The 24,635-nt window shown below is 37.5% G+C and overlaps 2 protein-coding genes across 2 annotated transcripts in view; one reads left to right on the top strand and one right to left on the bottom strand.

Annotated features, from left to right (window-relative positions):
- Window positions 1–1,260: 1,260 nt before the first annotated feature.
- On the top strand, window positions 1,261–7,379 carry LOC140228029 (serine/arginine-rich splicing factor 1B-like). Its single transcript, XM_072308428.1, has 5 exons — window positions 1,261–1,480; window positions 1,897–2,048; window positions 2,627–2,799; window positions 3,410–3,741; window positions 6,365–7,379. The coding sequence occupies exons 1-4, from the start codon at window positions 1,269–1,271 to the stop codon at window positions 3,644–3,646; spliced, it is 774 nt and encodes a 257-aa protein (XP_072164529.1). The 5' UTR covers window positions 1,261–1,268; the 3' UTR covers window positions 3,647–3,741; window positions 6,365–7,379.
- A 12,856-nt stretch (window positions 7,380–20,235) lies between these two features.
- Window positions 20,236–24,635, bottom strand: part of LOC140227823 (uncharacterized) — a 31,138-nt gene continuing 26,738 nt past the window's right edge. The window contains exons 20-22 of the mRNA XM_072308217.1: window positions 23,231–23,424; window positions 21,545–21,658; window positions 20,236–20,425 (exon numbers count right to left, since the gene is read on the bottom strand). Coding sequence (XP_072164318.1) covers window positions 20,236–20,425; window positions 21,545–21,658; window positions 23,231–23,424 — 498 coding nt within the window. The remainder of the gene's footprint in view (window positions 20,426–21,544; window positions 21,659–23,230; window positions 23,425–24,635) is intronic.

The raw sequence follows: 24,635 nt of genomic DNA, 5'->3' as shown, positions 1-24,635 counted from the left end.
GTATTTTGTTGAGAGGGTTATGGTGAGGTCGTAAAGTTGCTTCATAAACCATAATTTAATCCATAAAATATTCAAGCAAAAATGCATGCAACAACTTGAAATTGGTGCTGTGTGTGTGTGTTAGTGTACGACACTCCTACCTCGTAAACATTGCCAGTCCTACACTGCACTGTGTATGGGTAGTCACGCTAAGTAGGGAGACGTTTATAGAACCTAACAACTGTTAGTCTGTAACATTTAGAATTGAAAAATGTAAACGTTAGATCTTGTTTCTGCGTGTATGTGCCTTTGGCAGATGCATATATCATACATCATTACGATTAGGCCTATCTGACAATCTGATGTTCCTTATTCTAGTCTTATTGCATTGCTTGTTTTTCTTGTATTTCTAGTCTGTAACAACACTTGTCACTTGTTACAAGTACTAAGTAGGCGAATGTAGCTTGTACAAGACCGTCAGTACGCCTACATTTGATTAGGAACCTAACATGTTAGCTGTTTTGGTTAAGTGGCAGTATTTCAACGTCTGCATTCATTTTGAACTTGAACATTGATTGCCTTATTATTAATATTAAGGCATAAATTTTAAAGAGTATTGTTAAGTCTATTACGTTAAACGTTGATTACCAATAGGCATACCATTAAGTATAAGTTGCCACTATCTAACTCACAAGTTCTAACGTTAAATTTACCTAAAATCGCATGTAACGTGCGCCGTTATCGGAGATCAGCTGGGGTGATCGACGGATTTTCATTGGCATTGCTCTCAAAGTACATTCCTAAATCACCTTTTTCCTCCATAAAAGCACAAACAGATTCTATTGTAATTCAAATGTATTTTACCGTACATAACAGGTGACAAAACCAATTTTAATGCGAGCGTGAGGATGTGTTTAACATTGAATGGATTTCAGGTGGCAGATTATCAAAGTTTTCAAACGCAATGATGCACAATGTGCATCCCACACTGAAGTGTGTGTATACAGATGTGCTAATAATATGTGGCGTGCTACAATATGGGCGGTGAACTATAACACAGTGCCTATCATTAGTTTGCTAACACGAAAGTGCATGGGAAATACGCGCAAGTGGCGACTAAGCGGTAATTGACGTTAAAGGTTCTATGGGTTTACTGTTGACCTCTTAAACGTTGTTATATTTGCCCAAAACATTTGTTTTTCAAGAAATGTAAAGTGATAGTTTTGAAAACCACAGTTTTTTACAATTTTAATGTTTCATATGGTACTCTTCCAAGCGTTGTGATATTCATGGCATCGTCATCTGTCGTCCGAGGCCCTGCTGGAAACAATGAGTGCAGGATTTACGTCGGCAACCTTCCACCCGACATCCGGGAGAGGGACATCGATGACATGTTCTACAAGTTTGGTCACATCGCGGACATCGACCTGAAGAACAAGAGGCAAGGAACTTCGGGCGGATTTGGAGCACCGTTTGCTTTCGTCGAATTCTATGATAAGAGGTGAACCAATGTCAACAGCTTAAGTTTTTCCCTCTCTCTCTCTCTCTCTTCATTTCAGAGCACCAAATTGAAATGTTTGAAACCTTTTGTGAAAGCATGTCCATCACTGTTGATGGTGCACGACATGTTTACCTGTTTCAAATTTGTGTCATCCAGTGATTTAGACATTATTGTAGTGTTTTAAAAACATAAGGTTGGATCTGGTAGATTATTGTGGCTTCTCCTGTTTTGTACCAAGACTTGCTATGTAGTAATTATTCTCACTCTAGGTAGCAGTTTGTTGTTTTAACATCATCTAGATCTCCATTCTGTGAAGAAACATTACCAACCAAGCAACATTCTGGTGTGTGTTTACTTTACTGTAATTTCATTTTCACATTTTCACATAAATCTAATGAATCCTTCCCTATGAACAGAGATGCTGATGACGCAGTGCTGGCCAGAGACGGCTACAACTATGATGGCTACCGGATACGGGTTGAATTCCCCCGGGGGACCAAGGGATTCAAGGGCACCCGTCCCAGGGGACCACCACCCAGGAGATCCCACTACCGCTGCATCGTGTCAGGTTTGTTGGCCATGGTTTGCTGAAGTGCTCATTTGTGTAGCACCAGATGATGCCTATCACCTGGGACCAGAAGGAGGATATTAGATTCTACACAATGAGTTCTTTCAACTTCCTGAAAGAAATGGTGACAGAGGATTCAGTAGTATGAGCATGCAAGAATATGATATACTGTACGAGCTGAAATTTTCGCGGTGGTTTTATTTTCGCGAATTTCGCGAATCGCCTTTGAACCGCGAAAATAACAACACGTGAAAATAACAACGTGCTAAATAGCTAAGTTCAGTTAGACCCTCGCAACCGCGAAATTAACAACACGCGAAAATGTCCTCCAAGTAGCAATTCGCGAAAATATCTGTACGCGAAAATTTCAGCTCGTACAGTAATACCTTGATATCTTGGAAGTAATGATAAGAAGTGCGAGCCTGCTGGCCAAAAAACACATTGGAAATGGCAGAAAGTAGAAAGTGATGGGTAAACCAGGCAGAGTCTTTGAAAACCAGTGAGAATGAATGTTTTCGATAGTCTACTGGGCTTGGGGTATGTAGAAGATGTTTCACAGAACGTTCTCTGCTCAACAGGTCTACCCGCGACTGGGAGTTGGCAGGACTTGAAGGATCACATGCGAGAGGCCGGTGACGTGTGCTACGCCGACGTTTACAGAGACGGAACCGGTGTGGTTGAGTTCCTCCGTGCTGAAGACATGAAATACGCCTCCAAACAGCTTGACGACACCAAGTTCAGGTCACATGAGGTACCATTGTTTCTTTTTTAAGATTTTCTGTACTTAGGATTCGGAGCTAATCGAATGAAAACTAACAAAAGAAGGAAAGGGAGCTGCTGTTTAATTGTAGTGTAGATGACGCCAAACTCCTGTTATGTGAGTTTGAAATTGTTGCTGTTTATTTCTATTGTGTAGTTGAAGAGAATGCAAGGAAGTATGTTGTCATCTTTACTCATGTTCACAAAGAATATTAAAAGAATGTGACTGCATGGTTACGCTTCAGATCAGTAACAAGACACACAACTATTAACAGGCAGCTCTTGAGTGAAACATTCCATTTTTTTTTTTTTCCATGTTTGTGTTTTTTGTGTTGTTGGTTTTTTTTTTTTTTATATCCAGAATGGATGGAAGTTTAAGAACATATGCAATGAAAAGTGGTATTTTACAGTTTCTTCCAGACCATACATTTTGATTAACAAAACGTTATTTGGCTTTTAAGTTTTAAACAAAGCATTACAGAAATGGATATTGCTGGAAAAGAATCTTTTGAATGTTCCAAGATGGTTTGCTGTTGTTCAGTTTTCTCTGAAGATTCAAACTAATGCCCTTCTGTTACTTATCACCATCCTAAAATTTTCAGGGAGAGACGTCTTACATCCATGTGAAGATCGACCCCAGCAGCACTGGATATCGTTCCAGGAGTCGCTCAATGAGCCCACGTCGCGGCGGGGGCTACCGTTCCAGGAGTCGATCCCGCAGCCCCCGCTGGGGAGGCGGCGGGGGCCGTCACCGCCGCTCGCGGTCCAGGTCCTTCTCCCGCTCTCGCTCGCGGAGCTCTCGATCGAGGTCCAGATCAAGGTCAAGGTCGCGATCGTAGGCTCATCTGTGACAGATTGCGTCCAGCAGAATCGACACTTCCCACTTCTTGTAGCTGCGTTGCAGATGGTGTTTGAGGATGCTGGAAGATGTTGTGTATGTGATTCTCTATGTAAATAGTCCCTTTTTTCCCTCTCTCACTCTTTCTGTAGTTACTGCTGGCTCTATATCTCTGTAGGATGTTCCTCCTTTCAATGTTTGCTTTGCACCAAGCACCAGACTCTGAGCTGTACTTACGTATATCCTTTCTATGGGAGCATTTATCGGTACCCAAGCCACTGATTATACTTTGGGATGGTCAAATCATCTGCTCGTATTTCCCTTACTTCATTGTATTACGATTGCCATGCTAACCATACGCTCCCTTCACTCTTGTTAAGCGAGAGAGAAGTAAGGGTGGAATTTTAACTTTATATCTGCTCATTTGCATGTATTTTTGGAGAATATATTAACCTGATCACAAGGCACCTATGGGTAATTAAAACATGAACCTTAATGCATGCTATATTATATCCCATGTGTTCTTCTTTTGTTCTTTTTCTTCTTCTTTTTATACATCACCTTATAATGGAAAATGTCAGCAACCTTAGGTGGAATTTATCAACTTATGTCCTTCTTCAGGCCTGTCGGATATTATCAAACGGCCGTTTATCATGTTGTCACAATGTATAGGGGTATAAGTGCTTTCCCTCGTGCAAAGTCTTTCTTGCGGTACGGGAGTCTGAAGCCTGGCTATTTTGTACATTACAATAATTGCAGCTGCCCATGGCTCAACAGTGTCACTGCTTTGCAGATGATTGGTTGTTACACTGATGCTGTCGTGGGAGCTGCAGTTGTAAGTTCCTGTCGTAACAAAGTGCTTTATGAAAGTGAGGGGCTAGGGAGAAATTTTTGCATTTGATATTCTAATGTTTAAAGGAGTGATAACTCGAAAACATCCAAATAAATTGGCCCTGGTTCAGTAGTTTGTCATATTTCGAGTTTGTACTTCAGGTCGTCTAGTCATTAAGCAGTGTAGTTTTCGAATGAGTAGATGTAAATCATTTGTGACAAAATTTTTATAAAGTTAATGACAGGGTGGCAGAATATGTTATGAAAATCATCATATTATATGTAGCATATTTTGTCTGTTATGCTCAGAGTTTTGTTTTCTCCGATTGTCATGGTTTTATTTATTTATTTTTTTGTTGTTGCAACTTTCATAAGTTTTCATTTTGAGGAAGGTATTTCATTCACATTCACATTAGCATAACAAAGGTGTCATAAGTGCCCACATCGGTGATTTCTTTGGGGAAAGTGCAGGTTTAACCTGTCTGTTGGGTTTGCTCACATGGCGCTGGTGAACAGTTGATCAAGTTTGTCCACAAATTCATATTTTTCCATCCTTTAATCATAATGCATCACAGTGTGCACGTCATCCTCATGACATAAAATCCTCATTAAGCAACTGGAAAAACTCTAGTAATGAGTCAATGCGACAAATACAACATATTATGTTTGCTCTAGGAGTATTTAGTATTTGATACTTTAATGTGTACAAATTGAACTGGGAAGCATGCTTTGGAATTTGTGGAAAGGTTGCATGAGAGGGTAATTGCATCGGCACATGTAAATATATAGAACACATTCAATGATTTCATTTTCCTGTGTAAATATTGGAAATTGGTGTTAGTGTGGAAAACATATCATGTCTAGATTGATTTTATTTTCTAGGAGAAATGTGGGCGATATGCATTGGGGACACTTTAAATAATGAGTGGTGATACAAAGGTGTACAGATTTGAGTTGAACATGTACATGTACTGAGCAGTTTGAAGTTGTAATAAACACAAATAGCTTCGAACAATCTGGGAAGCACAATGCCATTTACATAATGAATGGCAACTTTTTCTTTATGAATCTACACTGTAAATATGACTTTGTCATTTGAGGATATCTTGTGTAATTGTAATTAGGAAATGTACTTGCTCGCCAAATTCAAATAGCTTGTTTGTACGAAAAAGAAGCTGTTTATTCTTGGATTACAGTTTTGTTAGTGAATGTGCATGTTGGCTCTTACACAGAAAGTGATAGATTGCCACCTTTTGTTCAATCTTGAAAAAGTTTCTGAAAGTTAGTCAAAAGCCTCGAATAAGTTTTTGACTGTCACAACACTGCAGGTTGACAATCAACAAATTGGAAATGTGCATTTATATGGTATACTGATCTTCTCTCGGATTACTTGCACCCGTGCCATGTTGGTGGAAGAAACACTAATTCACTGCATGCAGAAAAAAAAAAAAAACACAAAAAAACTCTTTGATTCCTGAATAGAGAGTCTTGAGTATGCAGGATGTGGATGCCTTAATGTACCCAAAACACATCCTGTTCACCACTTTAAAACACAGCACATGGTCACGTTGTCACGCTCGACATGCCGATTCTGTTCCACATCCGAGATTTGAGAAGACCCATTCACCATCAAATTTGTGGTGAAGCAGTTGTCAGCTGTGGTCAGAAATACATCCCTGGAAACAGATCCACATTATCTGATGCCTTGCCCTTTTTTACTCCTTTTTTTTTTTTTTTTTTCTTGCTAGACTGGTGTAGCTTGTCGTACCATTAAGTCTTGCAAGATTTTGCACACTGAATGTGTTTCCTTGTTCATGTTACACCTCAGTTGATGAGATACTGTATCAGGATTTTCTAATCAATTTTCATGACTCTTTACATGTCTCAGATTGGCTCCTTCGGAGACAAAGAGGAGGGAGGATCATAAGATGAGGATGTAGAGAGGTGGAGGATATTCTGGATCAGGAAAGCATTGTCAGGATCCAGGAATATGGGATGCAAAAGATGCAAAAAGAAAGGGATCCAGGAATGTATTCAGGATTTGGATTCAGTATTCGGAAACCAAATCAGGATCCAGGGATCGCAGATCTGGCATCCGTGGATCAAAACGGGATCGCACTCGGATCGCACGGATCATGCTTTTTGCGGATGCTGGATCAATCAGTACACGGATCAGAAAAAAATGAGAGAGAGAAAAAAAAGGAGGATATGTAAATCAGTCAAATCAGAGAGCTTTCACAGATAATCGGGATCACAGGATCACAAAGAAAAGAGAATGGTAGGGTAACTAGAAGCATACCGGTAATCCAGATTCAGAATCAATGAGATTTCATGGAGACAGATTGGGGAAAGGGGTTCAGCATGCTTTTAGCTCGGTTCCCATGAACATCCACGATTAGACAAAAATATCCATTCAGACCTGGATTTTTTTGTAAAGTTCAGATTCGGATGGTAGGTGAGGATTCAGTGACGGCGTGTGGCATTTTGTACGCAGTGGATTGCTGCAGAATAGGCAGGCCAGAATTGCTCGATCACTCAAAGTCTCTGAATCAAAAGCCTTCGTCAGGATCCGTGAGGGCTAATTTGGATTTCAAAAGGATAACATGGAATGAGACCATTTTGACGGTATGATTTTTATCTCAGTTCTCGTCATATCATCAGCAGCTTAAGGAACCAGTAAATCACATGCAATGACCAAAACCAAGAGATTTGTCTGTTCCTTTATGCAGTTGATGATATGTATGAGTATGTATACATAGTATTGTCACAATGTTTTTTCCCCCCTTTTTTTTTTAATTGCTATTGTGTCTTTGTGAATATTGATTGTTATTTTGCTTCCACATTGTTCAGTGTTTGACATTTTTTAGGTACGGTAATTGAAATAAACAAGATTTGGAACTACATGTAGCGGTCTCTGAAACCTCATTCTTCTATTTTGTAGCATTCTTCCGTTCTTGTGTCTGAAATTATTCATTAATGTCCAGCTGAAAAAAAAAAAAAAATGTTGCTGCATCGAGTGATGCCACTAGCGACCTTCTTGGAATAGCCCCTTGAAGAGATGCATAAAAAAATGAATTAAACCTCGATTAATGTGTTTGTATGCATTCATACCTTGACGTGTTGTAATCACATCTTTTCGATTTGTTTTGAAGGAGTTGGATCAGCTCAGGAATTTAGATCAGATGAGGAAGTTCTGTTTTAGAGGATGCAGTCGGGCAGGATCAGTGTGCATCAGTCTGGAACAAATTGGAGGATCAAAAAAAAGTTTCCACTCAAATTTTCATCTGGATTTACAAGGATAACACCTGCGGAGGCAGATGAAATGGTAAATGAAAATGGAACAAATTTAAGAAAGATGTGATATCAAGGGTGGTCTGCCAAGAGCTTCTGATGTTGCCTATGCCCTTAAAAAAAAGATAAAAAGATAATACAAAATTGTAAAAGCATTTTCGGTTATTGGTGGAGTCCTCTGAGGAAAAAAAGAGAAGTATGGAAGGATCACACAGACTATACTATCTTCCCCTTTTCATTTTCCTTTTTCTTGTGTGTATGTGTGTGTGTGTGTGTGTGTGTGTGTGTGATTTTTGCTGTTTTGTTTGTTTGTTTGTATGCTTTTTTTTTGTACTCAGGGTCCTTTCTTGTTAATGTACATTGTATTGACTTTCCTTCTTGATTTCCATCTTCTTTCTCTACTTCTGTGTCCTTGTCATCTCGGCTGTAATTTTGTGGTCCTATCTGTCTTTCCCTCCTTACCTGACAGCTGCATCTTGGCTACTGAAATGGAATCTACAATATGCATGTGTAAATATGATTCACTTTTCTGCATTTATTGGTCATTTTTGTTCTGGAACAGCTCTATCAAAGTCATCACCATTCAATCATAGGGAGTGCAATATCACTGAAGCATCCCCCCTCCCCCCCCCCCCCTCCCCATAATGCATGGATCAACCTTATTGATACTTTTTTTTTTTAGTGGCCCAATTGGGCCCACTTGGGCAATGGTTGGGGGGGGGGGGGGTAGTGGATAAGACTCCCGACTCCCGATAGTGGACCCAAGTTTGAATCCTGCCCAGTGCTTACGTCCTTGGACCAGATGTTTTACCCACCATGTCCCACTCGACCTGGGTGTATAAATGGGTACCTGGCAACACTGGGGTAATGATAATGGCAGGGCCCTCTGGTACAGCAGTGGCAACACTGAAGAGGCTACCCTGGGTAAATTGTTGTTGTTATCGTTATTATTATTATTATTGTTATTATTATTATTATTATTATTATTATTATTATTGGCCCACTTTGGCCATTGGCCACTAAAACATTAAAATTTGATATTTTGGTGGCCCAAAGTAAAAGAAAATACAGCATAACAATCCACTCTGAATCTGAGTTACCCGATCAGGCTACTTAAACTACACATTGCCATGAGAGAAACCTCAAGTGAATGTTTCGCCATTTATCCTCGGAAAGAAATGCAGTCCCAGATGTTTTTGAATTCTTACAGTACACACCAGAAAAAAAAAAAGCAGAGTATAGAGTGTATGCAACGAAAGAAACGCTAGGATATTGGGTACACGTACAGTTAAACTCGCATAAGTCGATCTTCTCGGGACTGAGCAAAACACATCGACTTAGGCGAGTTTCGACTTGTGCGTAAGTCAAAAAAAAAATCGACTTACAGTTACACCGCGCGTACACGTGTATATGTTGTCTACTTTGGAGCCGAGAGCTGGAGCGGTGTGCCCGATATTTGCCCTTCAGCAAGACGCTTTATCCACATTGAATATTACCGTTATTCATTTCCAAAATTAAGAGCAAACATCTGACATTTATTCTAGCATCTTATGGAGCCAATTGTTACCGCTGTTCATTTCCAAAACTGAAGGCAAACATCCGGCTTTTTTGTTGTTGTTGTTGGCACGGCGTGCGTTTTTGGTGACCCCGGTCCCATATTAACCATTAGCAAAATCGTGATACGATTCGCGAAAAGACTCCGTCAAGTATATAAGGCATAGATCGCTACATTCGGCAGAGGCGATACGTCGTCCTTTCACCAGGTCTGGGTAACGGAAACCAAATTCTCGCGTCAGTTCTTGTGTTACTATCGTTAATGTCAACGAAACATTGTTAATTTGCGCTTGGGATCGTTACTCATCGTTACTACAAACGTTAATTTTCCCGATCGTTAGTTTGCGTTTATAATAACGATTCAGGTGAAACCGCTTGCGTAAATGAAACGTTAATGTTTTTAACGCAAAGTTTCTTTTGGTATACACTGTATGAAAACAAAAACTGGCGTCTCATGATTTTGACAGTGATTTATTACACAATAAAATCTTATTCGACTTAGGCACAGTGAATTCAATGGTTTTTCCGTTAAAGTGTTCTTGGAATTTCATCGACTTAGGCGAGTATTCGACTTAAAAAATTCGACTTGTGAGTGAATTAATACACGTAAGTCAATGGGGAAAAATCTGGACTTTTTAAAATCTTCGACTTGCGCGATTATTCGACATATGCGACGTCGACTTAGGCGAGTTTAACTGTAATTGCAGTACGGAATGTTACGTAGATTAGCATCAATTGAATCACAGTACTCTGCTATTTTCAAAGTCTTTGTTAAGAGAAACCTAATGGGACTGATGAAATCACTTAAGTTCCATTGAATTACACCTAGAACCTTTGAACCTTGATGCAAAGGGACTACAGTAATGAGTCTAAGGTTAAAGAAACTGTATTCTCTCTCTCTCTCTCTCTTTGTTTGCCTTTGCGAGAGACAAAAATAATTTTGCATTCAGGTCGCTTGATTTTGAGTGGCTGTGTCAGTCACGCTTTTCTGCTGAGACGTAAAGGAAACCAAAGGACAAATATTAGTGGATTGAGTGAAAGCAGCAATATTACTAAAAAAACATTTGTGAAAGTTTGAGAAAAATCAGACAGTCTGTTCAAAAGTTAGGAATTTGTTATGTTCCAGTGTAGCTATTATCTGGATGAGAACACTATTTTAGTATTTGATGTCACTTGCATAGAATGATACCCCGTATAAAGAAAATCTAAAGAAAATTCAACATACATGTACATTTTCACTTTCTCACATAATCAAAGAGTGCTTGACTTGCCTCTTTCAAAAAGCATACTTGCCAACTAGTCAAATTTTATCAGATTCAGTCAGATTTTTTACGTTAAAAATAGCAAAATCAGATTTCCTGTCAGAGAAATCAAATTTTTAAAAAATATTTAGATACCTTTCATGTGTATTTTCTGAAGATTTGACCGAAAGTAAGATTTTTAACTTCAGTTTGCATAGAAAATAAGATTTTTGCAATCCGTGAGTAAGATGTTTCATCTTGAAATGTTGGCAGGTATGAAAAAGGCAGGGGGGATGTTATTACTCTTAACATAGCCAGTGACAAGTTAAGGGTGTACTTCTAAAATAAATGAAATTTTTGTGGAATTCTCTTTATACACTATTTTCTTTATATCATTCTACACATGTGACATCACAAACTGTACATATAGTAGTCTTCTCATCTACCGATGGTGGCACTGAAACTTAAGAAATTCATAACTTTGGAAAGGATTGTTTGATTTTCCTCAAACTTTCCCTGATATGTTCTAATATTGCTGCATTCACATAATCCACACTTACACTGAGGTTAACTTGTCCTTTAATTGCCCATAAAGGAGTGAGAGAGAGAGTCAGAGAGAGAGGGAGGGTGAGAGAGAAACATCTTTCAGGTCATCAGTGGACTTCTGTCTTCAGTTTAGCATTTCAATAAAACAGGAAAACCCCCAAAGAATGTCCAGTGGACTCGTTCTTCATCTTGTGGGTACTGCATCATCCAGTGTGACATTGTGAGTCTGTTGGGGCACATGTATAAGTGAAGTGACTGGGCATGTGCATGTGTGTGCAAGTATGTGAACTGTTAAATCGTATTTAAGTGTGATCGTACACACTAAAAAGAATGCACAAATGCACACACACACACACACACACACCAAAAAACAAAAAACAAAACAAAACACATGTTGGCATCTAATTCTTTCAAAGTTAATTATGCCAAAAGTAACGGAGAGAAGGTGGGTGGATGTTATTCCAAATGGCTGACTGCACCGAAGAAATCCACCCATAAATAAACTTTAAAAGAAAAAAGAGAAAAATATTCCCTACAGAATGACACAAAAATGATAAAAATCATATAAAAAATAAGGAAGATATGTGTACATGTATGACATTTTGATTTTTTTCCAAAAACATTTTTCGACCAGTCATGAATATTCAAATGAGCAATTGATGATGTCATACCCTCACACTTTTTCATGTGTGTTATAAAATTTTGGGGGAAAAAAAATTAGCTAATACACAAGTAAAAACATGTTCCCATACCAAGATATATCAGAGTTAACATTTGTTGTTTTATTTCTTTATTTTGGATGGTTTTAGGACAAGTTTTGTACATTGTATGTATATACAGTGTAGCTCAAGTATGAGATTTGTATCATTTCTGTGTATGAAATGTATAAGAAATTGTGAGAGCATGACATTGTCAGCTTGCTGGTTTGATTATTCATAAGGACTGATCAAGAAATGTTTTCTGAAAAAATGTGAAATTTCAAAATGTCATACATGTATCTTAATTCTTATCTGATTTTAGTCATTTTTATATCGTTCAGTAGGAAATATTTGTGTCTTTCTTTTGAAGTTTATTTATTTTTGGGCTAGATTTCCTCTTTAATACAGTGTTGATAACGGTGATTGAGCAATATCCATGTAATTTTGTGAAATCACTGGAGACCATGCATAACAAAGAGATGTTGCCTCGAGAGATTATACTCGGTAACTTGAAATATTTTCTGAAGATTACAGAGGTATTTCAAAGATTTGAACCACAAACTTGTGGATACAGCGTACCTTATCATTACTCTTTTTTTTTTTTTGGGGGGGGGGAGGGGAAGATTAAATATCATCATCTCATACTTTAAAAGATCTTACTTTAAAAAAAAATTGTGCCTAGTAAAATGTATTTGACACAAAGCAAAAAAAAAAAAAAAAAAAAGCCCAAATAAGAAAAACTAAACACATTACATTCACAAACATTTTAGTGCATCCCAGTACAACACAGACCAAAGACAAGGGAGATACATATACAAGTGGCTTTACATTTATCTTTTTTTTTATTAAAATACTCGTAATTCCAGTTTAACATTTCTACCAGACCGACATCGGCACTGAACAGCTGTTCATGCTCCAAAGTGGCATCATTACACAAACTCTCATTCGATCCATTTGAGAATACAAGTACAGGTATTTATACTTATAATGAGGCACGTGCATTATTCAGGCCTTGTTGCATGATGGTCATAGGAAACGGGTGTATTGAATGATATGGGTATACAAAAGTACAACTGCAGCAATTACACTGAAATTGGGGAGAGTGCTTGAATTGCATGTACTTCCCTTCTATCATGGCATTCAGCAGTCTCCAAGTAATTTAGATTTTTTTTTTTTTCTTAATGCCTGTGCGACATATTTATTGAAAGACCACATACATGTATTCCCATTTGTAGGGACAGCAATATGTATCTACTCATTACTTGTGTGTGTATGTGTGTGTAGATTTATGCAAGTTCTCTGAACATACACATTGGACTCTGACATTTAATTAAGGGGAAGAAGTTTTAAAAGTGGTGAAGTGGATCAGCATTTCTCTTGAAAAGTGCCACAAGGAATTTCTTTAAACGAGATTAATGTCACCTAGGATGTGCTCTATCATTCGCAGCATCAATGTACAGGTGAAACAGTAATACCAAACCATTTCCATGGTTACTGGTTCAAACTGTCACCTGTAAAATGAGGTTTGAAATCAAAGTCCATAAAGAGACACACTGGTACTTTGATTGTCAGCAGTTGCTGTGAAAGAAAACATGGGGGATGGTATCTTCCTCGGAACTGGTATCCACGAAAGCATTGATATTTTTGTTTTGTTTTAGCTCTCCTAATACAAATGTGGCATTCAGCCTAACATACTGTATACATAACTTTCCTGAGGTGGCTCTAACACAGTATTACTTACAGACAAAGAGCTGATATGAAGTTCAAGTAAGAAAAAGTAGAAATAGAATATTTCGAAAGCAATGCCAGCATGAAGGAACATGTTATATTCATTTGAAAGTCTACTCCCAAGTCGTGTTCAATCCTGTGGTATACAGACTCCTACTGTTAACCTCTGACGTTACATAACTTTTAGTCGGCAAAATAACCTCACTGGTCCCAAACATTCCTATTTTTCCATTGCAGCTATAACCAGTGGTTTCACCAAAGTATATTGACAAAAACAAAACATTCTACTGCTGAAAATGGCTGGCCCGGAGATTGCATTGTAATGATGGTGTACAGAAGAGAATGCTGGAATTGACCCAGATAAAATGGCTGCCATATATGACTCAAATTAACCAAAGCACTGCTGGGTGTCAGAGTTTGAGATGGTCCCTGGCTTTTGGCCTCTCTAGGTGGTGCAAATGCTCCCGCTTGACGGGGGGAAAAACAAGAAAGAGTTCTTAGTAACCTTTCACCCAATTCACAATCAATTTTCATGACAGTTTTAACATATTGACATCTTCATTACAGGTACATGTATGTGAAATCTTGAAAAAGCAGGTTCTCGCAAAAAAATTTGTTGCATTACTTGCGTTGTTTGTATCAACTAATCGGACTGTATACCTCAGCTGACTGGTGCTGAATTAAGTTAATGGAGCGTTATTTCCATATTCACACGTTATTAATATCTGCATAATCTGATTTGAAAGATTAAGTATCTCCTGCATATTTCTGCATACATATCTGATAAAAGATGTTATAGGAGCAAAACTTGTTTGTTCATTTTTTTGGTTTTGGAGTCTTTTTCTCTTCTGCAGCATCAAGGGGTAAAAGAGAGAGGGATTTTCTAAAATTGATATCCTTGTCCCAACATAATAACTACCGTATCAGTAAGACAAACCTTGGTGTCTTGATAGCTAGAAGAGCTAAAACTGACACACAGAGACTCCAACTCTCCCGTTTTCTACGGGAGATCTCCCGCCGAAAATCCATTTTTGCAAAATCTCCCGTTCTCCCGCCCTGGCTCTTTGTCTCCCGTTGGAAAGGATTTCTCACTTATTTCTATCGTATGTTGAAAAAATAAGCCTTAGATAGCACCAGAGAGCATCTAGAACCCTGGGAATTTCGCGCTTCGCACACATAAACTTGGAATCTCCTGTTTGCTAGGGGTTTCAGGCGGGAGAATCTCCAGATCAGAAGGTGCTTTGGGTTGGAGTCTCTGGACACATGATGCATACACTCTATGCTCTACAAGCTCTTTTCATTCTGCAAACAAAATATTCTCAGTGTACTCGATTTTAGATGAAAGCACACCTCCTGCTGGTATACTAGACAATGGGTAAAAGTGACTGGCCTCCTTACAATGAATCCACGAACATGCAAACATCAGCTCATAAATAGTTCAGCCAGCATAAAAACGAAATGATCCTACTTGTGGATGACAAGGGGGATGATAATTCTACACATATGAACAAAGTACAAGCAGCAAGAATACAATTACTTTTTTTCCTCTCTTTTGCAAAACAGGTTTCATATTACAGCCCAAGAAAAACTTTGAGAAAAAGAGAAAACATCACTCATACGGAATTTATCAAGTAAAATGTTTACAACTAGCACTTAAAAAAAAAAATTGCTTACGCAAAAAGAAAAAAAAAAAGAAAAGGAAAGAAACAATGACCATTTCTCGCCATTAGAATATCATTATAACAATCCCCAAATCTTTGCTACTATGTATCAATTCATGTACAAGGTCTTCATTATTCAATTCATTGTTCTGCTTTTTTACTTTGAAAGTTGATATGATGAATGATAGACTGGGAATGTGTCATCCATTCATCGACTGACATTTTGGCCAGTGGTCTTCAGAAATGATTGTACCAAAAAAATAAATAAATAAAGGGCCTCTGATGAAGAAAAATAATATCATTGGCTTTGATAAAGAAAAATAAAAATCTTCCTTAGCTTGTCCCAAATTTCTTTGAAAATGATGGATACTACCATTAAATACTTTTTAATGAAATATTACGGTGTCATAGAGTCTTACAAGCCTAACCGAGTTTATGCACATACAGGTGACAAGATCGATATATAAAAGTAATCAAGACATCAACAGGGAAGTAAATAAATACAAAGATGAATACAGACTGATATTTTTATCTTTACATCCATTACATGTAGTTAAACTTTCAAAGGCTTCATTATTTTTGAAATATGAAAAACAAATTGATTTTTTTTTTTTAAAGTCCTGTGTCATTTCATTTTAAGTCTCTACATTGTCATTAAAAAAAGAAGAGATTTTTGGGTTAGTGAATCAAAGCCAGGTTACTCATGTTAATGTTTATTGAGATTACAGCCAAAGAGATTTGCATCAATTTGATTAAAAGTGCACTAACTCATTTCATTAAAAACAATTTTTTTTTTTGATAACTGATTTGTTGCTAACTGGCAACTGCAAACATAATCAACTACAAAGTGTAGCTTGAAAATAAAGATCTGATGCCTATATATGCAATAGAAAAAGTGATAAACATTTGTATCTTTTATAAGACATGACGGTTGTTCCTATGGACTGGCTTTACTGGGTGTCAAAACACAATATTACAAACCAGGATTGTCTATGAGGATCACATAAAAGAAAAAAGAACAACATATTATTGTTTCATTAGCAATAAGCTAAGATGTAAAAAATAAACTGAAAACACACAAACAAATGACATAAAGCTGCATTAGCAGGATTAATTCTCATTGTCACTTATATCTGTTGATGTGTGATGAACTGCTTCAGATATGCATGTGTCATTCTAATCATATAGCTGAGATGTATTTTTTGTCTCTTAAATTACATATAAACAAAATATAATGATAGTTGTAGAAAAAGATGAAGATAATGCAACGATTATAAATACTTTAAAAATCACATAAAAGTTTGAAAATTGAATAACAGTGTATGTTGACAATAGTGTTAAAGGGATTATACAGCAGTAGATTGATGTTCTCTTAAAACAGTTTACAATGCCTGTTGATATCATTCTTGTGTACCGTGCACTGTTATTCTGACGTCAGTTACTCTGTGCTTTCATTTCTTGAAGTGAAGTCAAAAATCTGTTTGATCCATTACAGAAGACAGATCATTTTTGACAAATCACTTGTTTTTGCCACTTGAAAATGATTTTTTTTTTTAATTGTTCTTCTTACCTGAAAGCATTTACTCTGATATCATTTTGAATTAAAGCTTGACTTTAATATGAAGTGCTCTCTTATCTACAGCTGTACTATCCCTTTAAGGAAGCAAGTAATAATAGTTTTATGTCTACCATTTCAGAAATATGGGACAGACATAAATTATATATAGATCAATTACAATATATATTCCTGTTTATGTAACCACACAATATACGGCCTCTCATAAATGTACATCAGCATAAACACTTTTGAATAAGAAATGAAATATTCACATTGCTAACAAAGTTGAAGGCCATTAAAGTTTGCTTGTAGAAATGCAAGATTTTTGTCATAGTCATTCACTTTGTACAAAAACTACATATCTATCTCAATACCAGTATGCACATTTAAAACATATTTCCTTAAAATAAGCTTAGTGCTGCCATGAAAATCATACTACAATGGAATAGCACTTCATATTTAAGCCATGGACTAAAAAAAAAAAAAAAGCATAAGTGTCAACACCATATTTTCATGAGTTAAGATGAAATGGGGATAAAATACTATAAAATTATATACAATGTAGAGAGAATAATATGTGCTTTATGAAGATAAAACTTGAAAAGAAAAATGATAGACAGAAAGAGAGAGAGAGAGAGAGAGAGAGAAAGACACAGAAAAGATTCTACGTAATATCATATACAGTCATGTAGCAATGCATTTAAATATATTCTATTGCAGTAAATATTGTATACAAATGTCATTTAAAACACAGAGGAAAAAAAAAGTACTAAGATCTTTTCTCTTTTTTTTTTTTTGGCAATGCTGTAACTTCCATTCTCTTAAAAAAGAAAGAATACATTCAAATGCTGTGACATCATGATATGACTGATAAAAAGAAAAGAAAATGAAACACAACCAGAACACTGAAGATTTATATAGGCCTCTGCATTATGTGCATTGTGACCTTTTCACTACTGTGAAAATTTCAAATTGATGAAATTGACACACTGGCATTTCAGTTTTACTCCATTTCACAATCTTGCCTCTTCCCAGCGGCACAACCTGTTCACAAAGTTTGGCCACTAAATCACTGATAAAGTTTGCTAAATATTATCATCACTTCTATTCTTTGTAATTAAGTCATCTGGTACTGAAAATATCTTTTCTCATTACAAAGTACAATGCCATTTACTCTCAAAGCTGTTATCCTAACACATTGACTTGTAATGTACGCAAATGCAGTGGAACAGAAGCTAGCTGGTCATTTTCAAAGATCCTTTTCAGTGAATAACCATAAAAAAAATATATATCCACCTAAAATATACAGAACTTCCCATCAATCACATAGAAGAAACATTTGTTGTCACTTTGGCTTATGTGTTCTCTTACTTCATAAATATAAACCATAAACATCCTATGTTTGACCAGCACGAAATACATCTTCTTACTCTGGCAATAATGAACAAATTCAACTAAAACACTTCACTTCATCCTCGTGATGACCAAATATAATAATGTGGCCTCTAATGATCCCCTGCTCTTTCTATATTTCATACGCATACAATTGTACATCACAAAGACGTTCCAAAAATCTGTCCTATCCTGTCTTTACCAAAAGATGAATGCTACAAACTTTGGAAACAAGGCGTCAGATTTTGAAAAGTAAAAAAGAAAATAAAAAGAAATAGTGTTGAAATATCGTTGACAAAATCCAGTCTCTGAATGTCAGTAACTAACTAACGTGAGTCCCTTAATCTTGTCTTGTCTTGGAGTGAGTCAAACATCTTTTTAATCAATGTCCTCTACATTTTTTCCCCAAGTAATAATGCACGTATGCTGCTTTTGAAATAGAAAAAAAAAAATCCTTGAAGCAAGGCTATCATTCATACAAAACTACGATCCCATGCAATAACTACTAAAAATTTACAAACTCTAAAAGCACCATCAGCACAAATCATTCCATTCCTTTCATTCAAAGCATTTTCATGCATGAACATCGAACAAATTTTTACTACATTTGTCTGCATAGTGTGCACTCTTAATGATGATATCATACTTCCAGAAAATCATGTAAGAAGAAACAAATTTTGAAGAAGGACATGTCCTACATTTGGATGCAGCTTGTTAGAATCATCAAAATAATCATATAAAGTGGATTTTTATTACATTTAAAATGAGTTGTACCTTGAGAAGTACACGATGTATATGAAGTGCAACAGGGATCTAAGAGAACCAGGAACACTGCAATTGAGACTTGCAAGGTTTGTATCAGATTCCTATTCAACTTGATGGCATGGTATTATTCAATTTGACACAATTTACTGTAACTCTGCATCAATCAAATTTCAAAGCCGTAAAACATAATGAGCTTTCATTCAAACGAGCAAAGTCTACCCTTGCTAATTCATTGGCGTGAATGAAAGAAGCTCATTGCTAATTTATACAAAGATCTTCATCTACTATCACCATTTTTTTTTTTTTTTTTGCTTCTTTCTCATTTGTGCAGGACACTTAATGCAAACACCAGCTACAACTCACATAAGGCTCATAGCAATGTCAAAAATTCATCTCATCCCAGCAAATTACATCAGGCCCATTGTTTCTGTGGCTAAGTCTTTTAAGCAAAGTATATTACATTGCATGCAAACACACCAGGCAAGGTATCAAACGTGTTCAATCTAAAACAAAAAACAAAACAAAACAAACAAACAAACAAAGAAAAAATAAATAAACTCATAAACATATACTAGCAAACCTTGGCAATTTGTTACATTCTGAATTTATGAGACTTACAACAACTTACATACTCCGATGCACAATGAAACAAAAAAAAAAAAAAAGAAATCACCTCAGCTACCAGAACATACATTATTCTTGCACTGACTAAACTCAGAGCTGTGTCACACAATGTGAGTATTCCAGTGTTTAAAATAAGTAGGAATCATATCTGAATGTTATCCTTGAACCAACATCCTATATATCAAAGCTTTATCAGTAAACTCTCTGGCAGCACTAAACCACATTCTTTCTATAGTATTTCACTCCAAATAATGATAAGCTTGTTTGTGTCAATCTTCCCTCTTTAACTACACAGCTTTCCTTGTTGTTTTCATTACAGTATCTTTTTAAAAGCATGAAAGAACTTTTTAAGACTGATATCTTTCCAGTCTGGAAAGAAGAATAAAAAACATAATGCCATAAGAATTCACAGGACAGTAAAATCAGTGAAGATCAATTACTGTCCAGGCATAAAAATCATTTTCTATTTCCTCAGATGAAATTAAAGAGTGACACCGAAACCAAGCTTTCAAATGTTGGTTGTCTGGATTTTTCATTTGTACAACAGCAATGCCGACTGTTCAAAGCTGTGTGCAGCCATGGGCAAAGACAGCAAACCAAAATTAAACTGTATGAAGCAGGCTTTAGTTTCCTTGAAGCTTGGCTGTCAGCGGGTTGAACGCACGATCTGCTGGCAGGAGACACCTGAAAGGGCGCCCTCTCTAGAGGTCGTACACCTGGGGCTGCCTCATTGCTGCTTTGGAAGACCTTGGGGGCTGACCGCTGGCCACGCCCCGGCCAGTGGTCGGACCTGATCCGTTGGGGAGGGCACTGGTTGGTGATGGGGTGGTCGCAGGTGCAATGGGATCGGCGCTTGCTCTCCGCAGATCCCGTACACGGTTGCTGACTTCCCTGCATGCCACAGAACAGAGAATCACATTACTGAAGAACCCCTTCATCATAAAGACACTTTAGGGTAAAACACGGTTCTGCTATTATACTTGCAGAAACTAAAATGGAGACATATGCTTAAGAAATGTGTGAAATTGATGCTGTAATGACATGCTTTCTGTTGGGGAATGACAAAAATGAGATGTATCAGTCAAAAAGGTACGCCGGTAGTATTGGAATCTTGGATCATATCCCAGGATGATTTTTGATGAATTACAAGTTGGGCCAGAGCAGTATCCATCAATCTTCCGCATGAGAGTGAACCACATGTAGCTCTTGGGAAATATTACTGCTAATAAAGGCACGACTGATCAGCGGGTAATGTTCTAGAAAGCCACTACTGAACGGCGAGGGCACTAGATTTACTCAGGGATAACAGTTGCGTACTACATATGTACAACTGAACTATTTTACATTTTTGATCTCCAAATACTCCACACCAACTCGGTGTCCTGACAAATTGTGCCAGCGAGACAAGTTTCTTGGTACACCATTTTGATATATTGCAAGCATATTCCAAATGGTGGAAGATCAATTGTGAGCTTGTCCCAGAACTACATGTACGTTTTACCTTTACATACAGGGGGTACAGACAGTATGCAAATTGTGTTCCTGCTTTTCATATCTATAAAGACTTCTGTACATACTTGGTATGGATTTTACAAGGTGTCACATGTACCAAGTAAACATTACAAACCCGATCTATATTTCCATGGTTCAAAGGCAGAATAGTAGTTGACTGTGGAGAGGGCATGCATGCCTCGCTTGACTGCTTTTGCACAGGTGAATTACCAACCTGTCCGTTCTCTGTCGACGGGCAAAAAAGAATCTCGTTTGGGGGCATTAAAGGCACTCAGAAAATTGCGGAAGGAACGGGTTAATTTTATATGTAACAAAATAACAATACATAGCAAAATGGATATTGATAGCAACACTCTGATGTCAAAGTGTCAACAAACATCCTTGCTCTTTGTTTTCCCTCATCAATTTTGTTAGTGTTGATGTGCTTGAAGAATCTCCAAATGTCACTACAGGCTTGAGTGGACACCAGCTAGTCTCCTTGCCAGACACCATACTTACTTCCATGCCTCTGAGGACGTGTTGACGGCCGCCGTGTGTTCCTTCATCTGGTCGTCCAGCGCCCCCATCTGATCCTTGATCGACTGAAGACAGGACTGGATGGCATACAGCGGTCTGCACAGGAGGAGAGCACAAGATGATTTAATGTTGCTATTTCAGTTTCATCACTTCAGGTTTCATGCCAATGTATAATTACTACTAGGTTCCACAATTATTTCATAGTCTTCTCAGTTTACTATGTCTTGCCTATGAAACCTTATTCTCTGTTACCAAAGAAAGTGAAAATGTCTATGTTGTTTTGGAAAAATGAAATAAAATCTGAATTGAATTGAAGTGAAAAGAAAGGCTAAAATTACTCAGATGAGATGACCAGACTAGTACTCTTGGTTGAACATGCATCCAAAGTTTAACCCTAACTAGGCCGGGGGGGGGGGGGGGGGGGGGCCTCCGAGGCCCCCCCCCTCGACATTCCGCGCGATGTATCGCTAACGTGAAAAGCTATCACCGCGACGTTTCATGACTTTTTTCTGTCGAGTCTCCCGCATCTTTTGACACCAAATTTGCGATGCCCGGGCGCGCGGTTCCGAAGTTTCGCATAAATATGTACATGCATGTCAGACCAAAAATTGCTCAAAAACGTGAATTCGTGTACAATTTCAATGGAAACTGTGCTTACAGTCAAATTTCATAAAAGCATGATTATTTTGGGGTTTTATTGATTAAAATCAACTGATAACACATTTTCTCGTTCGGAACAATGTCGTGGACAAGTTTCATCGAAAAAACAATGAAAAACATAAAGTCGAAAAAACAAAGAAATACATAAGAAATTCAAAAAACAATAAAATACTTAAGAAATTTTTTTGGATGGCTCAATTTTTTTCTCTTATATTTGCTTAGGACACTAAAAAGAATATTTACACAAAAAAATGTGCCCATTTCAGGCTTTATTTAGTGATTTATACCAAATTGTCTGATTTCATGCATCATTACGCATAAATTAGCATAATTTAGCATAAATGACAATTTTTCAAAAATCTAACTTTGTAGTACTTTAGATTACATCATAGGCAATGTGTGTGCCAATTTTAGTCGCGATCGCGCGATCGACGGCCGAGATCTGGAGGGGGGGGGGGGGCCTGGGAGGCCCCCCCCCCGGCTCTATGATCTACCTAAATAGCCCGGCCTAGTTAGGGTTAAAAAGAGATCTGAGGTTGGCCAAAAGAAGTATGTAACTGCTCACATGTCTTCTCCAAATTGGGCCATCCACAAAAGCCTGTCTTGTAAGCATTTTCCAAAGTGTATACAGGAATTCCAGTATACATTCAAAGTTGGGCCAACCTTTGCAATACATAGTCTCCTCACGATACAGTTCCTTTAACACGCAGTCAACATAAACTAATTAGTTATAAAGAAACTGGCATTGCATGTCTTGTGGAATATGCCATATCCAGCATTATTTTAGAACACCTAGTAATTATTTCAAAAACCTGACATGAAGCTGAGGACTTGCTCATATGTAATCAGCAGCATTGAATTTGCATTCATAGACAAAAAATATGAGTTGTGACGATGTAATCATTTCATTTGAAATCAGTCCATGCAGAACAAGAAACAAAAAAAAGGAAACAGAAATAAAGAACCACTAAAACAAAGTAAATGTTACTGAAATAAGCATAAGTTTACCTGCTGTGACTGGCTGAAACCCCTTCCACTTCATCGCTGTTGAGCAGCGATTCCACGTCGTACGCGATCTCGGGGACGACAATATCCTCTGCCAGACCCTTCCCTTCCCCTTGGGTGGGTCCCCCCGCCCCAGGGGATTGCTTCCCCAGGCTGGAGGCCACCCTGTTCTTGGACTTCAACTTGGCCTTCAAGAGCTGGCACAAGAGAGAGAGAGAGAGAAAAAAAAATCATCAACACGTAAATATGAAGATGTTGGTCATAAGATCGTATACTTGCTTTGCAAATAGACACATTTAGAGTGCCTGTTTATGACTAATAAGTCAGAAATCAGGCAAAAGAACAAAACACATCACTATGCTTTAGAGCAGCCATTCATCTGTCTCATGGTATTTGATTTGAATTAAACTGAATTATATTTTTTTTTTTTTCCACAGCTGCTATGGAAGTATTCAATGCTTGCAAGCACTCACGAAATAGTGCAATCTACATGACAAAAATCCTTCAACTGAGCAGATCATTTCCCACCAAAATGCCTACTTCTGGCAGTGTGACAGTGCTACAATTCACACATATGTGCACACATCTCTGCCATCCAAATGCCTTATTTTAGCATTGTGATTAGTGCTATAATTCACACACATGTGCACAAATTCATGGCAGCCACATGGCAACCACACGCATTCATGTAGTGCCAAATTATCACAATGACTCCTAGTGGACTATAAATGCAATTATTATGGCAGTGTTACAGAGACCAAATTAAAGGGTGTGTACAGTTCTGGTCGAGGTGAGGATTTAGCCTTTAACGTTTTGCGAGATATTCAGAAACCACTCTATGAGATGTCAAAGAGCATGCAATTCTAAGGGGTATCAAAAGTTTATTTGATGAAAATCGGTTTTGAAGTGGCCGAGATATCCAAAAACAAGGTGAAACAAAGAGATCCTAATAAAGTTGTGGCCTGTAGTCTTTTATTATTATCACTTTTTTTGATATCTCAGCCATTTGAAAACCAATTTTCATCAAATAAATGTTGAATCCTTCTTAAAATTACATGCTCTTTCATATTTCATAAGAGGTTTCTCATTATCTCACTTAGGAATGTAAAAAACATGAATCCCCACCTCAACCAGTACTGTACGGCCCCTTTAACTCACTGATAACCAACAGGAACCATATTGTCTTATTTCTGCAGTGTAACAGCAACAATGCCTATTTAACCCTTTCTGCACCAATGACTCAAATGTGCACAAATTCGCACATTAACCTATGGATAGGAAATAAAAGTGGCACACACAGAGAGTTAAAGGGATCGTATAGTTTTGGTTGAGACCTAATTTTAGGTTCCTAACATTTTTTGGTGAGATAATGAGAAACAATATGAAATATGAAAGAGCATGTAATTCG

This window comes from Diadema setosum, chromosome 4 (assembly GCF_964275005.1).
Source record: "Diadema setosum chromosome 4, eeDiaSeto1, whole genome shotgun sequence".
Taxonomy (NCBI): Eukaryota; Metazoa; Echinodermata; class Echinoidea; order Diadematoida; family Diadematidae; genus Diadema; species Diadema setosum.
This window is presented reverse-complemented; position numbering and strand designations above follow the sequence as displayed.